This window comes from Takifugu rubripes, chromosome 4 (assembly GCF_901000725.2).
Source record: "Takifugu rubripes chromosome 4, fTakRub1.2, whole genome shotgun sequence".
Classification (NCBI taxonomy): Eukaryota; Metazoa; Chordata; class Actinopteri; order Tetraodontiformes; family Tetraodontidae; genus Takifugu; species Takifugu rubripes.
In genome coordinates this window covers 2,785,710-2,805,905 of record NC_042288.1, presented here as the reverse complement: position 1 = coordinate 2,805,905, position 20,196 = coordinate 2,785,710, and the positions used below count along the sequence as shown (strand labels likewise).

General features: G+C 45.4%; 3 protein-coding genes across 4 annotated transcripts; 2 read left to right on the top strand and 1 right to left on the bottom strand.

Annotated features, from left to right (window-relative positions):
- Window positions 1-832: 832 nt before the first annotated feature.
- csgalnact2 (chondroitin sulfate N-acetylgalactosaminyltransferase 2) lies at window positions 833-6,286 on the top strand. Its single transcript, XM_003963721.3, has 8 exons — window positions 833-991; window positions 2,465-3,283; window positions 3,344-3,560; window positions 3,650-3,751; window positions 3,835-4,013; window positions 4,093-4,187; window positions 4,356-4,437; window positions 4,508-6,286. Exons 2-8 carry the CDS (start codon window positions 2,632-2,634, stop codon window positions 4,798-4,800), a joined length of 1,620 nt encoding a protein of 539 aa, XP_003963770.2. The 5' UTR covers window positions 833-991; window positions 2,465-2,631; the 3' UTR covers window positions 4,801-6,286.
- On the bottom strand, window positions 5,739-12,916 carry sec23ip (SEC23 interacting protein). Of its 2 annotated transcripts, none has more exons than XM_011602932.2 (18): window positions 12,663-12,916; window positions 11,596-12,113; window positions 11,295-11,502; window positions 11,022-11,215; window positions 10,831-10,920; window positions 10,628-10,748; window positions 10,414-10,503; window positions 10,192-10,333; window positions 9,716-9,924; window positions 9,542-9,639; window positions 9,292-9,459; window positions 9,076-9,171; window positions 8,817-8,993; window positions 8,586-8,741; window positions 8,134-8,236; window positions 7,611-7,793; window positions 7,368-7,530; window positions 5,739-6,668 (listed from the first exon to the last, which is right to left on the bottom strand). In XM_011602932.2, exons 1-18 carry the CDS (start codon window positions 12,793-12,795, stop codon window positions 6,587-6,589), a joined length of 2,931 nt encoding a protein of 976 aa, XP_011601234.1. In that variant the 5' UTR covers window positions 12,796-12,916; the 3' UTR covers window positions 5,739-6,586. The 2 variants fall into 2 exon arrangements, with proteins under 2 accessions (XP_011601234.1, XP_003963771.1); XM_003963722.3 differs by having other exon boundaries at window positions 11,602-12,113; window positions 12,663-12,795.
- A 370-nt stretch (window positions 12,917-13,286) lies between these two features.
- Window positions 13,287-20,126, top strand: mcmbp (minichromosome maintenance complex binding protein). The gene is made up of 16 exons (XM_003963685.3): window positions 13,287-13,460; window positions 14,193-14,281; window positions 14,383-14,523; window positions 14,609-14,650; window positions 14,726-14,815; window positions 15,052-15,190; window positions 15,405-15,550; window positions 15,679-15,776; window positions 16,772-16,944; window positions 17,280-17,403; window positions 17,866-17,983; window positions 18,064-18,229; window positions 18,344-18,477; window positions 19,149-19,316; window positions 19,553-19,641; window positions 19,735-20,126. Exons 1-16 carry the CDS (start codon window positions 13,403-13,405, stop codon window positions 19,859-19,861), a joined length of 1,902 nt encoding a protein of 633 aa, XP_003963734.2. The 5' UTR covers window positions 13,287-13,402; the 3' UTR covers window positions 19,862-20,126.
- The last annotated feature ends 70 nt before the right edge of the window (window positions 20,127-20,196 follow it).

Here is a 20,196-nt window from a genome sequence, read left to right as displayed (position 1 = left end):
CACAGGAGATTTCCACCAAAATAATGGTTTTCCAATCTAACTTAATTTTCACAACAGTTTTTTTTTTTTTTTTTTTTTTTTACAGTTATACCTATAAAACACCCCAACAGTCTCAGTGTGTTGTGTATGTTAAAACTTGACTTTCCATGAATAACAACTAATTCAGTACAGTATTATCTAGGTAAATTGCTGGCATGATTTGTTCAGCTGTGCTTTTACAGCTATGGACGGCCAACCCTCACTGCCTTGTTCCATGAACAAATGTCTCAGTGCTCTATGATCTTCAAGCTTTCTCAATCAGAATTCATCACGGTGACTATAAATAGAAGCAGCGATAATAGATCCCGTGTTTGAAGACTAAACAAGTAATCTGACAAGTTGTCCGGTATTGTATCATTAGACACATGACAGCCCGGTTTTCCTAAATCAGGGTTCAAAATGCTTTATTTGAACACAAGAAATTGCTTCAAACTGAACCTTTGCTGCATATGATGAACAGCAAAAATACTTAAAATACATATGAAATAAAAAAGGATTTCCATTATTACTTTCTTTGTCTTCTTAACCGCTTTTTCACTTTTGGTGGCACAGGGAGGGTGCACATGTGGCGAAGGAAGGGTACACCCCTGGATGGGCTGCCAGCCTTGCTCAAGGGTCCCTTGGCAGTGCTCTGAAGGTGTTCTGGCAACACCTTCCATGTTTTTGTCCACACCGGGGCTTGAACAGAGAATGCTGCTTCTCAGCTAGATTATTATTATTATCATTATTATAAATATAATAATAATTATTATTATTATAACTCCATCGTGTTTAGTGACGACACGAGGTAGCGGAGCTCTGATTGGCTGTTGGGTGACCGGAAGTAAACTAAGACCCACTCATCTTTTCTGTGCTCCGTGGCAGTTTCTAACACAAGCTGCCTCCAGCGTTTGGGAAGACGCTAAATGTTGCGGTCGTCAACACCGGCAAAAATGGAAAAACGCGGGATTAGGTAGGTACTAATTTCTTTTCTGTTATAAGCGTTTCGCCGTTTTTCTAACAGCCGTAATATAACCTCGACGTGGTTCGAAGCGCCCAGCACCGTTAAGCTAGCCCCAGAACCGCGGCTGTTTCCGGTTTTGGCATCGAGAGTAAAAGTTTGTGTGAAATTAAGTGCAAATTAAAGGTCTGGAACTGCCGTTATTCTGAAATATATCAAAAGACTGCGAGTAATAACACGGTCCGTCTGCAAGAAAGTTTGGGTTCTCCAGTTATGTAATGAATCGGAAAAGTACCCAAAGCAGGAAGCTGAAAAGCAGCTGTGAAATTCAGTTAACTTAAATCAGTAGCAGACCAGGTTTTATTTTATCGTCCCTCAGCTATAAAAGTTTAAAAAGTCTCTGGTGGATCAGTGTTAATGTGGTTTAATCACCACTTGATCCTCTGCAAGCTTACGGTGAACTGATTCTTACATAAATGTAGTTTGTAACAAAGTAATGATAAAATAGAGTCAGAAAACAGTGTTGAAAGGACACTTGGTTTCTTTTTTCTGGTCCTGATCCAACAAATTTGAATGTTGAATGTTTCCTTTTGCCCAAAGCCCAATTTACTATTACACAATTGCATTCAAGAGTTTAGTTGAAAACAAATGACCTGTCCTTGTGACATAAATGAAAGAATCAAATTATATTCAAACCGCAAAATACTGTTCTGTAATAAATTCCCCAGTAAATTTTTTCCAGCTGGCTGAGACGGCTCCCCGCTGGTTTGTAGGCTAGTTGCCCTGAATCAAATTGAAACCAGCACAGACAGATTAAAGAAGTGTCAGAAGAGAAAAAACAACTGGAGTTTGTCAGCTGAGAGCCCAGAGAACGTTTTTATCACTGTGCGGCCTTCAAAAACAACCTATTTTTGGTCAAATATGGCAATAATAGTGTAATCTTTTCTGCTCTTTTTGAAACTTAATACGAATGGCACCAATATTAAATACATTATAATACCGATGCATTTTTGTATTTCAAAATGTTTAGTTACCAAAAACTAATGCCAAAATAGAAATTTCTGTTGTCGTTTAGCAATTATTGCCCGTCTTATCTTTAGCTTACCTTTATTTTGAAACGCATCATTAAACCGGAAGTTGGTCCTTACACTTTTCCGATACTTTTACTGTGTCGAGTTAGCTGAGCGCTAACAGCCGTGTGCTAGCTCTTCAGGTGAATCTAACTCACTCTTTCTTCGGTTTCAAATGAATTACTGCAAATAAAACAAATAAAACATTTTCCAAGACTTTGGGGAGCAATTATTTAAATTAAAGAACTTGTCACTATGTAATTTAATGCAAAGCTCACCAATGGTAACACAATGTTGTATTATTGTTATTGTCTCATAATGTGAACAACCCAAAGCCAGAAGGTTCAATATGTCACAATCATTAATGTTTTCCAGTATGGTAAAAGATGACATGAATATCTGTGGTTATTTGTAGATGACCGTTGCATGGACTGGAAGGGTGGAACTCGGAAATAAGACTGTAAAATGACATTTAAAAAAATCCCAAACTTTCAAACTCACGTGTAGAAACACGTTAAAATAATGTGATAGAAGAGGTGAAGGGAATGCAGACTTGTCAGCTATAGCTTGTATGAGGCCGTGATGCCCAGACGGGGACTGCTGCTTCAGGGACGGGTCCGATGGCTCTTCCTCGGTCTCTTCCTGCTGCTGGTGCTGCTGCTGTTCGCTTACCTACTGGAGTGCACGCCGCCCGCAGACATCGGTCTGGTCCTGCCTGGCCTGGCAGGGGAGAACAATGGGAAGGAGTACTACCAGGCTCTGCTGCAAGAACAAGAGGAACGCCATTTAAATCGCGCCGCTAGCCTCAAGCGGCAGATTGCCCAGCTCAAGCAGGAGTTGCAGGAAATGAGTGACAAATTAAAGCTCCTCCAGGACAAGAAAGAGCTCCCTGGGGTGCAGGGCCTCGCTGAGACTAAAGACCAAGAGCCAGGAGACCTGCTGGATTACCTGCACTCTCAGATCGACAAGGCCGAAGTCAACACGGGGGCGCGCTTCCCCAGTGAATATGCCCTGATCCCCTTTGAGAGTTTCACCTCATCTAAGGTGTACCAGCTGGAGATGGGGCTGACGCGACACCCGGAGGAGAAACCCGTCCGCAAAGACCGCAGGGATGAGTTGGTGGAGGTAGTCGAGGCAGCGCTGGACATCATCAACAATCCTGATGAGGAGGATGGTGTGGAGGAAGATGTGCCGATGCAGAGACAAACCTATACTGAGGTTCACTTTAATGAAGGTAAGGAGATTGTTGCAAGGCCTGTACACGCGTCACTCTTATTGCAGTCTTCCTCTTTAGGACTGTACAGGACCGAGCGAGACAAAGGGACGCTCTATGAACTCTTCTTCGCCAAAGAGGAGTCCAGCAGCTTCCGCCACGTCACCCTCTTCAGGCCTTTTGGCCCTTTAATGAAAGTCAGGAGCACATCTGTGGAAACGTCTGGGATGATCATCAACATCATCGTTCCTCTCTCAGGCCGAGTGGAAACATTTTCGCAGTTCTTACACAACTTCAGGTGGGAATGAAGCAGCATCCGTTGCCATGGAGAACATAACACAGCGCGTCATGTTGCGTAATAACCGCCGCTGTGCTTGTGTGTTCTAGGGAGGTCTGCATACTGCAGGACAGGCGAGTGCATCTCACAGTGGTTTACTTTGGACAGGACGGTCTGCAGGAAGTCAAGTCATCCTTGGAAAAAGTCTCACGGTCTGTTTTTGCTATATAAAGATGTCTGCCTTGAACGTGCCAGCTTTGCAGGTAACATCAATTTCAAATATCCACCTGTGCAGAGAGGAGAGTTTCTCTAACTACACCCTGATCCCAGTGGATGAGGAGTTTTCCAGAGGTCGGGGTCTGGATATCGGAGCACACGCCTGGAAAAGAGGCGACGTCTTGATGTTTTTCTGTGACGTTGATATCCATTTCACTCTGGAGTTCCTCAACACCTGCCGCCTCCATGCCGCTCCCAGTGAGTTTTTACCAGCACCGGTCATTGTAGTTACAGCCCTTTGCCCATCTTTATTTGTACCCAACCTATTACTTTGCAGATAAAAGAGTCTTCTATCCGGTGGTGTTCAGTTTGTATAATCCTGCTATCGTCTATGGAAATCTGGAGCTGGCTCCGCCCATCGAACTCCAGCTGGTAATAGTTGCGCACAGCTTCCAAATAATGACAAAAAAACGTCTCAATCTTAAAAGCTGAGCTCCTACATGTAACCGTTGGCACTAAAGTTACTGTTCAGACATGTTTAACTACAGATAAAAAGAAGTCAATTCTCTTAGCCTTGAAAGGTTTGTTTTTTCCACATAGATTCACAAAAAAGATGCTGGCTTCTGGAGAGATTTTGGCTTCGGGATGACTTGTCAGTATCGCTCAGATTTCCTGAATATCGGTAAGCGGCTACACCGTCGGTCACTTTAACGTTGAAGGCCCTGGACGCTCAGCCATTCTCCCACCCGCAGGTGGGTTCGATCTAGAAGTCAAAGGCTGGGGCGTGGAAGACGTCCACCTCTACAGGAAGTACCTGCGCAGCGACATGATCGTGATCCGCACGCCCGTGTCCAGCCTTTTCCACCTGTGGCACGAGAAACAGTGCGCGGATGAGCTGACGCCAGAACAGTACCGCATGTGCATCCAGTCCAAAGCCATGAACGAAGCCTCCCACTCTCACCTGGGCATGCTGGTGTTCCGCGAGGAGATCGAGACTCACCTCCGCAAGCAGGCCTTCAAGACACAGAGCAAGCAGGAGGACTGAGCGAGCCTGCGCCTCCCGTCGCCATCCCAACATTGACTAATGTGAGGTTCTGCCAATATAACCGCACTACAGCACGAGCACGTTTACACAGACCCTTCTGCATTTTACCGCACAGCTGTAGACGAATGAATGTACACAATCAATGTGAATCTTCACGAAATGGTACAATGCAACCGCAGCAGCAGTAGTGGGAGGGAAGTAGCGCTTCTCTGGGCTTTGCGTCGATTAGCAAGGTTTTAATTACAGTCCTCATCTCGTAAAGCCATCTGAACTGCTCCCGGCACATCTGGCTCCTTTCATTTTCTCTGTTTACCTGCCTGTGACAGCTGGATCAGCCAGTATGTGTCGCAAGATTTATGCATTCCAAACAATAAGGTGCACAATTAGTTTTCTGCTGATGTAAACTTACGAGCAAATAGAGATTATCTCATATTCCAAAGCGCTGGTAAGATGTTTTTAGTTAAAACTGCATTTTCTGGGCCTTACTGAGCCTCTGGTGCTTGAACAAGCTGCAAACTGGAAGGTGGTCTGTATCTATGGGGGTCTTATTTAAAAACAACTTATTTGATTTGCAGAGTGCAGCAACGGCGTGTTATTATTCCCTAACAGACCCAGAATTCCACCTCCAGCTACTGGTGGGATGTAGATTCCATAACTAACAAGTCTACAGAAGCACAGGCAGCTTCGTGTAGAGCTGCCTGTGTTTTAACATCCACCGCAAAGTAGAGAATATGAGCAGCGACAGAAGGGTAACGAGTCCAGCTGTACAACTATTTATTCACTGGCAAATAAAGAAAAAATGTTTGCACTTTGTTGAAATGAAAGTAAAAAGTTTTACAATGCAAGAGGCTGTTGGCAAGGTAAGAAATCAACTAACATTAGTCCTGTCGGTCTTTTGGCAAGTGTATATGGAACCGTCTTTTTTTTTTTTTTTTTCACCTGCGCTCTAGTTAAAAGGGAACCTTTTTTATGTTACTCTTCTATAGACCCAGGAACAGAAATGCACCTATAGCATGAACTGGATGCTGTAGGTGTGTGTGTGTGTGTGTGTGTGGCAGTATTATTGTTTCTAGTACAGATTTGAGCTTTTCTGCCCAGTCAGAATCACTCGCAGCCCATTGATTTCTTATACTGGACAGAGATTGTTCTGTAAATATCCCTCGATTCTGAGTTTAATACTTCTGTCTGTGCCTACGTACTAAAACTGTAATGTTGAAGTCAGCAGTTTTTTGTTCCGTCTCACGCGGAGAGGATGTTTTAGCTGACGGAGGTTATTTATGCAGCGAAAGCAAGAAGCGCTTCATGTTTCTCACGTCTCATCCTGTACTGTGATTACGTTACATCCTTGTTTTTGTAGATAGTTTTAAACTCCCTCCAGCCTGAGGGACAGACGTTACACTCAGCACTACACACGTCAATCAGAACCTGTACAAGGAAATGATTTATTTTCAATCTTTGGCTATAAAATAAAAGGTACAGAAGGACTCAAACTGCTGTGAGGTCGTTCCTGCTGTTAGCATCCGACTTGATAAATATGTTCAGTAGACGTGAGCCGCTCTATAATTTATCCTTTAAAAACGGAATATCAAATAGTCTCCGAGCGTGCGTAAATCTACAATCTCACATGTATGTCTCTTAATTTAAGACAAATGGCATAATACAATCGTATTATTCATCTGCGCTCAATAACCTACATAAAGTCATTTTAAAAATTATTCAAAATCCCAAAGTGACATGAAATGAAGGAAACCATTTTGGACTTTTGTTCACGCCGGCCACTTCAGCATCAGTGAGCAATCTGCTCCGGGTGGATCTCCCTGGATCTGTAGATCTCTTTGAGAAGCAGCAGAGCGGTGTCTTCAGATTCCCTGAAACACAAGAACAGAAAACTGCTCAGGAAACGGCTCGCTCGTGTAAATATTTAGGTTCAAGAGGCTCAGTTTTAGAAGCGGTTCTTGTCTGCTTTCATTCAGAACCTCCCAGAACCATCTAGTGTCATCAAAAGGATCAGAAAAGCCACGTTTGATGTCTGTTGTTCTGTCTGAAAACCACCGTTGAGCCTTCAGACAGTAAAACTGGCCTTTACGGCTGCAGCATATTTAGAGGAACTTTTTATAGACATGCTGGGTCCATCCTGGACATGCACTTTACTGACAACTTAAATGTTAAATCTAGTCTTTTATATATTTATTCATCCTCTTTCCTGTTGAGATCCTGCAATATAAAAACGCACATGAAAATGACATCGACCGCGGTGTTTTATTTTGAAAATTGTCCAAATTTCTTAATTTTTAGGGATTGAAATGATCCCTGCATTGATGTGAATGGCACAAATGTTAGAACGGGCCCTGAAAAGAAACTGGCTTTGCTTCCTGGCTTTTTGCACCACCTCTGGTCCCCTGTGAAGCCGGGGTGAGGGTTCATGAGGTTCATGAGGTTCACCCTCTCCCTGCGTCTGTCATTGTCTCGGACAACCGAAAACAGGATCTTATTACAAGCTACAAACAAAAATCCAGCTGTTGACATCTGCCAAATGTTGTAAGGAGCCGTGACAAAAGCGACAGTACCAGTAGCAGAGGTGACTCTGGAGGGCAAACAGGTACTCGTTGAAACTCTCAATGGGCTTCTCCTGCAGGACGTAGTCGATGCGATTTCCTCCGTTCAGCATTCCAATCTTCACTTGAGGCTCCTCCTCCTTTTGTAGCTCAGGGGTTTCTGGGATTTTGTGTTCTGTGGGAGCAAAACGACCACTTAGACACAAAGGAGGCTTATGTGATGGCGGCTATGGTCGGGCCTGCAGAGACGCTCACCCTCCTGCGCCTGCTTCTCCTGCTCTTCGATCTGATTGGCTACAATCGCCAGCTCGGCCTGGAGCTGTGCAGACGCTGTGTGCGCCCGGGCAAAGTCGTTCAGCGTCTGCCAGGCGCTCTTAAGCGAGCTGATAAAACCTTGCTTCAGGTCTGTGCCCATCCTAGTGAGACTCTCCTTCAGCTCTGCAAAACACAGAACACGTCACCTAAAATAACTTCTGCTATTCCAACAGTCATGTGTCTGTATGAATGTCCTTACTGTCCTGCTTATTTTGCTCATAATTCATGCAGATAAAATGTGAAAACACATGAGCATGTTCTCTGGGTTTAAAATAGAATTTTGTTGACATTTTACTGCACTTCAACAGACAAGTTCCTGTTAAACTACAGGAAGTTCACTAAAACCACTGAAGTCAGTTTGGGTCTGAAGTGGCAACACAGTCTGAGCTGATGAGACAAAAATTTAAAAAAAACACCCCAAAACTTTTTCAGTGGTGTTGTGCAAGAGTCGTTAGTGCCGTACCGAGATGAAGCCTCTTCCTTCCTTTGTGGTGTGGAATTAAAACCGGCTTCAGGTCCAAGTCTGGTAATATTAAGGGCTCAATCCGGTACGCCACAGGGTCCAGCTGGAACAACAGGAGACACACTGGATTATAACCCTCCTGTCCCTCAGTGACAGGACAGCAGGAGACAGATCTGCATGCTGTTCCAGTACACGAGACTCAACACGAGCAGTATGGCTAACTTTAACCCAATAACCGACCCGGCTCATTTCCAGGTCTCATTGTGTTCCCTAATAGCCCTGATTTGTTGGAGGTGTAATTGCTATGTTGTGTCATGTGACTAACTTCAAGGAATGCAGGTAAGGTGACCTAAATGTTCCACACAGGACAACAACAGTTTACGCTCCACATGATGGCAGGAGTTCTGTCCATCTAACAGGAAGAGATTTGGGAGGCTGGAAGAGCTGCATACCGGATGGTATATGTTGAAGAATCCCCTGCACGTGGGCAGCTGGTAGCTCTCTTCGATCTTTTCGACACCTCGGACCGTCAGGAACATGCCGATCGGAGAGCCGAGGGCAAAGAAATTCACCGGCTCAAAGTCCAGAGAGTGGTAGACAACCGACACCTGAGGAACAAACCAGTCGTTTTTTGTGGTTTCTAAAAACACACAAAGAGAAATCAAAAAGCCCATCACGCGTACCTGTCCGGTGCCAACCGCAAAGTAGTCGTAGTTGACGTGGATGGAGGAGACGGCGTTCCCCACTGGGAGCTTGTTTGCTGGAGATTCAGGAGCAGCTTGAGCAAGAGGTGGAGGCGCTGCCGCCTGACTGGCTTCTTTAACCTCTGCTTTCTTCTCCTGCGCTGCCTGACGGGCAGCCTGGGCAGAGCAGATCAACACGAGTCCTCAGTAACCATGGCCACGTTCTTGAAAGACAGAGGTATCCGAGAGACGCCCCTACCTGCTTATTCACTCTCTCTTTCACAAACTTGGCGATCTTTTTCCTGGGACCCAGTGGGATTCCCATCTCCTTCAAATCCTCAATTGTGCACAGAAGCTGGAAAGTGGGACACAAAGACCAAAGTGAAGAAGCTGCCACAAAAATAGGATGTGGAAAAATAACATTGGCGCCTTTGCAGATATAGAGGCGTGAAACAATAAAGCCTGTTATTCTTACAAAAGATTCTATGTCAATTTTTTCATTGTCAAACGTGCTCTTGTACTCCGACAAGCCCAGATGTTCCAGCACAGATGAAAGGTCCTCGAAGTCCTCCCCATCTTCTTTGGGTTGCTCGTCCACAGCTGGAGTGCAGGCCTGAGTATCCTGCGGAGTCCAGGCTGCCGTCTGCAGCAGCAGGGAGAAACAACAGTTCAGTCGTGTGACATAACAGCAAGTGTTTGCGTTTATTTACTTCATATAACAAGACCTGTTTGTTGTCCCCGTTAACCGTCGGTATGGGCGGCGCAGGCGCCTCCTGGAAGCCGTTTTTCTGATTTGACAACAGGTCAAAGAGGATGAGAGAACCTGAAAACATTTTTAAAAAGGGATTAGACGCCCTGCAGACGACAAGTAAGTGGCGTATAATGGCCACATGTCTTACCCAGGCTATGCCCACACACTGAAACGCCTCCTCTGTAATCTGGGTTCCTCTTCATGAACAGAGCATGAAGTCTGTTAATCTCCTGGGCAACTGTGTCCATGATGGTCTGACAGTAAGTGGGACTGTTGTAGAAGAGGACATCTAGCAGAGTCTCATTAGTAAAGTGACGTAAACGTCCAGTACTGGGCAAGGTGATCTTCTTTATCCTCCTACAAATTAAAGGAAAAAATATTTAGGTATTCATTAGCTTTATTTATGTTACTGATTTAACATTAACAGTATGTAACAGAAACAAGTCAATGTCATGATACTACACTGGTGATAGAAGACTTTATATATATGATCAGTATGATGTGGTAACAGTGGAAACGGGCAAAAACTCAACTTATCTGAAATTGGCGTGCTCTAAAGGGTAATTTTTGTGCACCACTAAAAGCGCCATCCTGACCAACAGCGAGCTTGGAGCTGCCCTTTACCTGTCCACTCCGGTGGCATCTCCATGGAGCGCCGTGTGCCACTGGACAGGCAGGAACTCCACCCGGCTGATGCCGTGCTCGTCCACAGCTTTCTTATAGTGACTGTGCAGCAGCTTGAGCGACACGCTGCGGAAGTCGTCCACTGAAAGCAAGAGGGCATTTAGGATCCGTGACTTGTGTAGCTTGACGCGCCAGCGACACAACGCGCGCGCGGGTACTCACCACACTCCACCATGCTCCTAAACCGCAGGTCACACACTGGACCAATTCCATGAACCATGAACACGAGATGGTCCACTGTGGCTAGCTCACCTGGAAAAGTAGCAAAATTATTATCTACAGTAAAAAATAATCTTCAATAAACATACTTGATTACGAAGACAGTAGAAAATGCCAGGAGGATTTTCCTGCTTTTTCTCGGAACCAGTGAACTCACCATCGGGTATGTCATCGTGGTCATCGTCAATCCCTCTCTTCACCACTCTGGGCCTGGTCTGTCCATCTTGAGTTGTGCCCCACTCATCTGGCATCGAGGAGGGCTGGAACTGCACAATCACCTACAGGAACAATAGAAAACACCAACTTCAGCTGGCGTTATCATCGGCACAACACCGTCCCCTGATCAAGAATCAACTTCACCTTTGGATTGTGCATGACAATAGTCTCCCCTGAGGGGAACTCCAGTCTACGGTGCCACTGGTTGGTAGAAACAGCTTTCTTGTACTCCGCCTGAAGTTAAATACACCAGAGTAAACAATAACAGTATTTACAATAAATGACCCATAACTGGAGTTTTGATTACAATCACTTCAAGTCACATTGTGACAAACCTCCAGCTTGTCGCTAAACTCCTCAGAATAAGGGACAAACCGACTGTCCGCATCCCCTTTGTAGAACCAAGAGCAGCGCCGGACCTCTGCCGGTTCCTCCTCCCAGTACACAGCAGTCCGCACGCGGTCGTAGAGCTGCACGTCATAACGGCCGCCATCGGTGCGGATGATCACATTTTCAGGGTCTGGCTGAACTGGGAGAAGAGAAACAACTAAAATGGTGAAGCGAGTCGACGCGTCACTGACCGAAACGTCAGCGGCGTGGAAACATACCTGAATTATAGGTCTCCTCAAGCTGGAGGGAGTCAATGATACTGAAAGGAAGCCATACGCTCTTTGATTCCACTTGCTTGCAGAAGAACCAGTGAGGGTGAACGGGCTCGTAGATATTGTATGTGTACGTCATCGGCGGACCTGCAGGCACCACTGCACCGCTGGTGCTGGCTGGGGGGGGAGGGGCTTGAAACTGCGTGAGAGGAGGCTGGGCAGACAAATACAACAGTAAGACTTGCTTCATTCAAGTATGATAAAATCAAGTATCCCTGAAAGACATCCAACACTGAGCGCAGCTTACCAGTACCTTGGTGAAGGTGGGTCCTGACGGCGGGAAAGTCTGTGGCGGAGAGCTGAGAGCATAAGGGTTCTGTTGGGTTGTGTGTGTCGGTGGTAGGATCTCCGGGGCTGGAATATAAGGACTGGCTCTGCTGCTGGTGGGGGTGTGCCGATACGGGTTGAGACTCTGCGGCTGCATCTGTGGAGGTGGGGGGGTCGCGGTACAATGGGGAGGAGGAGTGTGGCGCCCCATCGGGCTCTGATACACCACACCGCCAAACGGAGGAGGAGCCGAGTTCAACTGCGACACTTGAGGTGGCGGCAGAGGAGCCGTAGAGACACTGCCGGGAGCAGAAGCCTGGCTTGCGGTTGCTGAGGCCGTCGACAAGGTCGGTGGTGGGAATGGTGACTGGCCAATGGACGAAAACGGGTCACTGCTGGTAACTGGACTGGAGAAATAGTTGAATGTGGAAGTGGGCGGCCCGTTTGAGGAGACCTGACCCAGAAAACTGTCCTCTTCGCCCACATCAGTGGAATCATCTAACATTTCAAACGGAAACAGGACTTTCAATCAGACATTTGGAGAAAGTTGTTTTCCTTTGATATACATTGTTCAACTTCAGTTAACCAGTTCCAGTTGTGCAGAATATGTACTATATATTTGTGGTGGCAATGCAAGATTGCATGAAATAGTTACTTTATTATCAGTGCCCCTTTGGTCTTGAGGTAATGAGAAAAAAAAAACCTCCTCAACTGGTAATAAAGTTTGTTTCATACGTGTCAATAATTTTACGGTATCAGTGAAAATGTTCATCCTAAGCTTACAACATGACTTGGAAGGATCTGAAGATGGGGCAAAGGACACATTTCCGCCTAGATCCTACATCCTTTTAACCCATCCTTGCTCGGAAACACCCGAGTCAAGTATTTAAATATCTTCTGCTGTCTCCTTTTATCACATCCGCTCGCACAAACCGTTTCTTTTCAAATAAATAACAGCTGATGCACAAGAATCCAGTCATCCGGCTAGCTTAGCCTGCTAAGAACAGTCAATGTTTCAATCTTTAAGGTTTCGTTTTTCCAGCTCACCTCCTGACAGCACAACCGGACCGGTGGCCTGACTCACTGGCATGAAAGGCAAGTTGAAATTGAATTCAGGAGCGCCGCTGAACAGTAAGTTAGCACTAGTATTGGGAACATTGTTGTTTTTTCTATCTGCCATTTTCCACCAGAATTTACACGTAACCACTACCGGAAAAATACTGCAGCGCACGCTCAGTTCCCCAAAAAGATGTTCTTTTCCGGTTCCCACGGATTTGCTATGATTTCTAAGGCATCAGCAGCTCATCTTCTTACGGCTAAACAGCGTCACATATTGTATATAGATCTGCGAAAACCACGCTCGCCGCTAGAAGGAACAGCACTTCTTCGGTCATTGAAAAGTAAAACTAAAAAAAAAATCTCACTACATCCCCCTACTGGTCGTAGTGTGAAACGCACACCTTATGTCCTTTACAGATGTAATATAAAGTTAGTTCAGTTAAAACCTTTTTTTTAAAATAAAAGATTCACATTTTATCCAGCAGCCTCCAATTTTAAACGTTCCCACATTGATCTCAAGAGAACAAATCAGTGAGACAGACCCCGCCTCTCCCGGGCGGTCTCGGTAGACAAAAGAAACAAACCGGTCTCTTCGAAGAGTGACGCAAATTTCCCGCCCTCGCTAGAGCGATTCTCTGTGTCAACGAAAGTTAACGAAATAGTGTCTCCAGAAAGACTTTGTTGTGGCATTCCTCTTAATATACCGCAGCGTTTCTCACCGCCCGACGATGTCTTCCGCGCACGACTGGATAAATAACCCCCTCGACATTGTTGACGGGATGTTTGGTGAGAGGCAAACCGGAACCTCACTGACAGCAATCGTTTGGTTAACTCGTGAATGTTACCAGTTAGCCGTTCGGCTAAGCGCTATGCTAACTACCATGCTCATCACATGTTAAACGTAAATTTTGTCCAAACTTTCCATAATCGCGTTGTAAAAGATGAGATGTGTTTTATCTAGTGTCGCCAGCGCTCACACTGTAAATGTTTTATTGGTAGCACGAAATGGGCTGGTTTTAAGCCCCAACATTAAAAATCAACATGTGGTATCCCAGCATCCTCAAAGCAGTTTAAGGTTTATTTGAAAAGAAATGTTTAATTTTTAAATATGCTCCAAACGCAGTCTTCATGCCCAAAACAGTGGTTAATTTTGAAGAATATTTAAGTGCCTTTTTCCTTTTAATATGAGATTATTCTTTGACATTTCTTCCAAAAAACCGCACCGGCAATCTTATCATTGTCATTTCAGGGTAAATTTAATGTGCAACTATGTGAGGAAGCACCTGTGAAACTAATTAGGTTTAAAATTGTATGGGTGCGAGTAAAGAGGAGAAACTATTTAAAAAAAAACCCATTGCAGCACAATTGTGTTATTTCATGTATCATATGTAGGCATCTCTCAAATGGTCACACTTGAAAATATGGCGTTATAGATCCCATCATTTCTGCTCCATTTAAGGTGATCAGGAAGCTGCTTTTATATAAATTGCATTTGTGTGTTTTTATTGCTGTCTTTAGCTGCTGCCCAGACTGAATTAGCCTCCGGATGGGAGCTGAAAGTGGTGGAGTTTTTCAAAGATAAGCTGAAGGAGGATACGCTTGCTGCGGTAAAGTAGCTGTGTACATCCCTGGATTTGCCGTGGAGAAGAAAAACAGCTGGCAGAATGTGTTTGGCGCACAAATAACCGCCGTTGTTGCTTTGGTGAAGGTCCCGTCTTTGAACGACATCCCCCTGCACTATCTGAAGCCCAACAGCCTCGTGAAGTTCCGTTGTTTGATCCAAGACATGTTTGATCCAGAGTTCTACATGGGCACGTACGAGACCGTTGACCTGTCCACGAAGGCTAAAGTGAGCACACCTCTGCAGTAGTTGTAGTAGTTTGTTTTAGCACAAAATTGTGGGTGAGGTTATCATCTTGTCCACCTGTTCCCAGGTGTCGCGATGTGGGAGGTACAAAGATGTGACCGAATGCGGGGTGAGTCCAAAGCGTTCTTAATCTCGGTTCTTAAGTGAAGCTTTTCCACATGTGTTGACGCCCGTTTGTCTCCAGGTGGATCTTAACTCCAGAAACACTGTGACTGCGGAGAGACAGACTTTCTACTGCGTCCCCATACCTGGAGAAAACACTTGGGTGAAAGAGATATCCTTTTCTTGTCTAGTTTATCTTCTTTAGCCTGTATGTTTTTGTTCAGCATATATTTTAGAGTTGTCTACGTACGGAATATAATGTTTTAGTTTTGTGCTTCTGACTGGGGAAAATAAGGAGACCAAGTTTTATCTGTTGGAAATCCTCACGGACACCTTTTTGTTGTTTGGGTTTTGGTATCTATTTTCCATGGAGATGGTCTTTGCATGGTTTTCTTAATTCTGTCACACAGCTATGCCAGTTATAGCCAAGCCAGAGTGGTTCCTTCCACCTCATATGTGCCAACCAGACAGAAGCGCAGCTATGAGGAAGATGAGGATGACATGGATGACATGGACTATCAGCCCCAAAAACAGAGAGAACCTAATGGTAGCATACACCCAAATCATGCTAAGACTTTTTCTTATTGATTTGATTTCTACATGAACACCGACAACCATTTTTTAACAGCACAAATCCAAGAGCTCTTCATTACATCTAAGAAATCCTGTTAATTTAATGTAAAACAGACATTCAGTCACGTTTGATCTGTATGGTTGCAGTTGTTTTGGTGCTACAGCATGTGTCCCCTACATATATGCAGGTCCTCAGAATCCCGCGGAGCAGCATGGAAACGGTGAGTGTAAGCGTCAGGAGACAGAGGCTCCTTCCAACCAGAAGACGTCCGCCTCCCACCTGGACCTCAACTTCCCTCTGCCTGGAGAGAAAGGTCCCTCCTGCCTCGTCAAGGTGCGTTACAGATCCTCTCTCAGTGCCCTGTTTGCCACCGTATCAGCAGTCAATTTAGCCGTGGGTGTTCAGAGCTGATGCATGTTACGTGCTGTTGCTGAGGCCGACAGAGGTGTGTTTGTGTGCAGGTGTACGAGGACTGGGAAAGCTTCAAAGTGAATGACACGCTAGAGGTGTACGGCATCCTCTCCGTCAGTCCGGCTCTCAGCGCTCTGGCCGATGAGAAGTAAGAACCGAGCAAAACGCTCTTGTTTGATCTGCAGTGGCAGCAAAAAACATTTTAAACCTGGAAAAATGAGGATCTGCTCCGTTGAGAAAGCTTCCGTGAGGGAAGCGTGAGGCTTGTGAGCGAGGGTGCTGACTCGGGAGCAGCAGAGGAAGCGAGCGTCGCGGAGAAATGACCCAGCAAAACTGTCCATGATGCATCAGAGCTTTAAGATTTCAGCCACTCGGCTGAAGGTGCAGAGTCACTGTAATCATAATTCTTTTTTTCACCAAACTTGCCAATCACATTAAGATCCATCAAAATAATACCTTAATATTTTCCTCACAATGCACACGCAGCTTCACTTCAAGGGTGGATCCCAGGGTGATCTTTCCTTCTAGGCTAGACTGTGCAACATCTGGTCCATCAAAGATCTGGAGCTGTGAACATAGTTTTCCACTGTTTAATTTATGCCCAGCAGGTGGCGATAATGAGACCACCGACCCGGTTAAACGCACCACCGAGGAAGGCCATTAAAAAATCTCAGCAATCCGCAGTTTTATGCCACTTGAAAGGTTGTGGCAGCTCTAGCAATCAAATGAAAAAGAAATCTGCATTAAATTGATGTGGTATTATGCAGCATTGCTTGGTTCTACATTTAGTCTTATTTATTTTGAGTAATTATGTCCATGCAAAGATGTTTACTGTGAGTGTGTCTGCAGTAAACAGATTTGAGGTTGTACTAGATGTTCTTATAAGGCTGTTTCTGGGTATTTATTGAAATTATCTTTCCATCAGAATATTTATAGATCTGGATACCTTTTTCCCTAGAGACCACAGTGGTCTTCAGGCAGTCCTTCAGTGGATTAATTTAGTTGTCATGGTGACATAGTGTAATGAAAAATCAATAAACTTTGTGACCAGGAAAATCCAGAAGTGCCCTGCCTGTCAGTAAAGGCCTCAGCTATTATTGCTTATTCATTTATTTTTAATTCACTGTTGCTGCGTCCACACAGAGATGTGTCCTCGTCCATGCTGGACCCCACAGAGTACATGGAGACAGCAGAAGAGCAGAGGGTGCACAGGCCGCCGGCCTCGCTTGTCCCTCGCCTCCATATGTTGTACGCTCGTCCGCTGCCGCACAACAACCCCCTGCTGCCCCTCACCACCCTGGAGGACAACAGTGCCTGTGAGGACTCTTTTAGTCCCCCATTCTGTGTGTGTATCGACTTATTACAGTGGTCATAATGGTCAACAGGCAAAAATAGTTTGTTGACACGTAACTTATTAGTAATTGTTGCTTCCTGTTATTTATATATTGCTGTTAATATATTTGGTGTTCACTCGCCCAAATCCAGCTTAAAGTTTTCACAGCGCATTTACGTTTGTGTTCCATCCCTGTGAAAATATAAAGAGGGTTTTATGTTGGCGTTGGTGCTTGATGTAATGCATCCTTAGCCGGCACCGAAAGGTTCATCTGGACTTGTTATTTATACTTTTTCCCACTTTGTTTTCTCTTTTCAGTTCTTTCATCAACCCTGGGTGACATGATGTGTGTCAGGTCGGAGCTGCTCGCATACTTCACTCACATCCTGCTGGGAGATGCTCTGGCGGCGGAGTACCTCATCCTTCATCTAATTTCTGATGTGTATGTTACCTTTACTCTTACTACCACCAGTGAGCTGCAGAAGGATGAGTAAGAAGTCCTCATACAGGTTTCCAGTCTTATTACACTCAACGACAAACTAAAGCTGTGCTTTTATTAAAATCACTATTAAAGTGGTATTGTTGAGGGACTGTGTGCAAAGTGTGGTACTGGAGAAAAAAGGAAAACACATTCTATCACTTTAAACTTTTGACTTGCACATTTCTATAATTTTGTAAACATCTATAATCATGAAGTTGGCATAAACTGAGGGGCCGTATTTCGGTCTCCACTAATTTTTTATGCTGAAATACTTCATCTAAATGATTTTATTGGATTGTAATTGGCAGACAATCCCTCAGCTTCTCACTGATACTTGAGATCTGTTGCCTCTCAAGCTAAATAGTATTTGGCTTTGGTAGAACAGTGAAATACAGCGATCAGAATTGTCTTTTTGTCCCGTAGCTACAGCAGACGGGACGCTCTTCCACTGGGCAAGTTTACCTTGAACATCAGCGGTTGTCCTACGGTTGCCTCGTACACACAACGTTTCTACCAGATCATTCAGCAGCTGGTCCCTTCTGTCAGTTTGCACTTCAAAACATTGCTAATGGGCTAGTGTCTCTCTTTCATTCATTTAATCTTGCCTCAAATCCTCTGCAGTCATATTATTTGGCCATGAGCCTCCAGAACATGAATCAGATGCGGTTGATTCCGAAGAAGGACTATGTGGCCAACCGGCTGGTCAGTGGAGCCCTGCAGCTGGCCCGGAACACTTTGCTCTTCTTGGATGAGACCCAGCTGGAGCAGGGACAGCTGGACACGACAGGTGAGGCTTCTCGAAACTGCAGGACGGTAAACGGAACATTTGATGCGGCCTGCACATACCGCCGGCATGACCCTGACCAGGTGGCGTCTTCCTCTGTGCGTTTCTGTCACGTAGGTGTGCGCAACGTCACAGCGCTGGGGAACGTGATCTCCTGGCAAAAGGTGGACTATGACTTTAACTACCACCAGATGGAATTCCCCTGCAATATTAACGTGCTCATCACGTCGGAGGGACGCTCGCTCCTGCCGGTGAGGACAAAGGTTAAAATGTGAAGTGGCAGGCCCGACTCGCCATCTACACCCGCACACCCGCCCCGGAACTGCCCGGGAGGGGTCACGTTTCCTGCCCCCGCAGCTGAGCCGACTGCTGTCGCTGGAGGTTGTCTCCAGCCAGCGTCGCTCTGCTATTGGTTGGCTGCCGCAAACCCTCTGACCACCGGCTTCTTGGCGCATTGCAAACAGCCGGAGGAATGCGCCGTGTGCTATTCCTGTGTATTGGTCTAATGGGTTGCCATGGCAGCACTTGTGTGCCACAGGAACAGTCTTGGGATTGGCTCACTCATCTTATTTTCAGTGAAGGTGGCGCTGTAAACAACCGGGGGCGATTAGAAGTCAGAGAATGTCTGTGTTTACACTGGACCACTGACTAGAGGCTTCAGGGTCTTCCACCCCCCGGTGGTCTGGCCAAACCTGTTGGAGAAACAAATCCAGTAGAGAGCAGTTTTTGCCCCCTGATAGTGTCCCTTGGTGCAGGTCCAGGGACACATAGTTTCATCCTGACTGAAGGTGTTTCCAGGGAGTACACACATGTCAGTTTGTTGACTTTGCTAATAAGCTTTTGTCTTTCCCCACCAAACAACCCGGCGGTGTTGCTCTCTTTAGCATTTCACTCTGATCATGTCATTTCTGTAACTCCACAGTCGGACTGCCAGATCCACCTTCAGTCTCAGGTCAGCCAGGCCCAAGTGGAGGAATATCTCAGCAGCATCCACGTCCATCCACAGGTCTCATCGCAGCTGAACAAGTTTCGGATCTACCTGAGCATGGCTCGCCAACTAGACTATAGCATCTCTAATGAAATGACCAAGGTGAGGCTCACACCGTGAGATCATTATCCCGACAGGAAAAACACTGACATTGAAACGATATTTCGATTCCAATCTTCTCTTTAATCCCAAAATTTGGACTTTTTTATCTCTAAATAGGCAGTTTTAATAGTAGCAGGCTTAGTTGAAGGATTTCATGATTAAATATACTTAAATGATGCTTCTTTAATGTGCTCATTAAACCTGGGACTTCTGTCGGCTGCTTCTCACAACCGCAGTCAGTTGAAGATGACTTTGTAGATATGAGGAAGGACGACCCGGAGAGCGTATCTGCCGAGGACCTGCACAGGCTTCTGGTCGTAGCGAGGTGACCTTTTAGATTTTCACTGCGTTCTCCCCTGTAAATTCAGAGCTGCTGACTGTGCGAGGTTTTAAACGGCGTGTGTGCCTGTGTTGGCAGGTTGCTGTCTCTGAGCCTGGGACAGGCGTCTCTGTGCAGAGACACGTGGCTGAGAGCCAAACACATCGACGCGCTGAGGCGGAGCCGGACGGAGCGGCACAAGAGCGTCAACGGGAACGAGCCGTGATCAGAGACGGCTTGGTTCTTTTTGATAGAGGGAGGAAAAAGAAGTTTGTAATAAATGTGTTTTTCACGCTTAGGAAAGATTTTGTGTTTTGATAGGACTTTTTAATCCACGTTGCCTAACAAGAAAAACAAGTTGTAATTACTTTGTACAGTAACACCACAAAACGTCAAGTGTTGCCTCAGTTTGTTAGCGGGCTTGTTTTGCTGCTAACTAGAACGTTCAATATTTTCAAAATCAGGTTTGAATAAAGTTAATTTAATATGTGCACTATTATCATCATTCCCTAAATTAATATATGTATATATTTATTCACACACAGCATGTATAGGTGGAGA

Excerpts from the sequence above, each read along its gene's own strand:
- mcmbp (XM_003963685.3), top strand. The coding sequence starts at position 13,403 with ATGTCTTCCGCGCACGACTGGATAAATAACCCCCTCGACATTGTTGAC. Across the intron at positions 14,282-14,382 it reads AGGAGGATACGCTTGCTGCG|GTCCCGTCTTTGAACGACAT; the intron begins GTAAAGTAGCTG and ends GCTTTGGTGAAG. Across the intron at positions 17,984-18,063 it reads TTCAGCAGCTGGTCCCTTCT|TCATATTATTTGGCCATGAG; the intron begins GTCAGTTTGCAC and ends AATCCTCTGCAG.
- sec23ip (XM_011602932.2), bottom strand. The coding sequence starts at position 12,795 with ATGGCAGATAGAAAAAACAACAATGTTCCCAATACTAGTGCTAACTTA. Across the intron at positions 12,114-12,662 it reads TCCGGTTGTGCTGTCAGGAG|ATGATTCCACTGATGTGGGC; the intron begins GTGAGCTGGAAA and ends TTGAAATGTTAG. Across the intron at positions 9,172-9,291 it reads AAATTGACATAGAATCTTTT|CTTCTGTGCACAATTGAGGA; the intron begins GTAAGAATAACA and ends CCCACTTTCCAG.
- csgalnact2 (XM_003963721.3), top strand. The coding sequence starts at position 2,632 with ATGCCCAGACGGGGACTGCTGCTTCAGGGACGGGTCCGATGGCTCTTC. Across the intron at positions 3,284-3,343 it reads TGAGGTTCACTTTAATGAAG|GACTGTACAGGACCGAGCGA; the intron begins GTAAGGAGATTG and ends CTTCCTCTTTAG. Across the intron at positions 3,752-3,834 it reads TCCTTGGAAAAAGTCTCACG|AGAGGAGAGTTTCTCTAACT; the intron begins GTCTGTTTTTGC and ends CCACCTGTGCAG.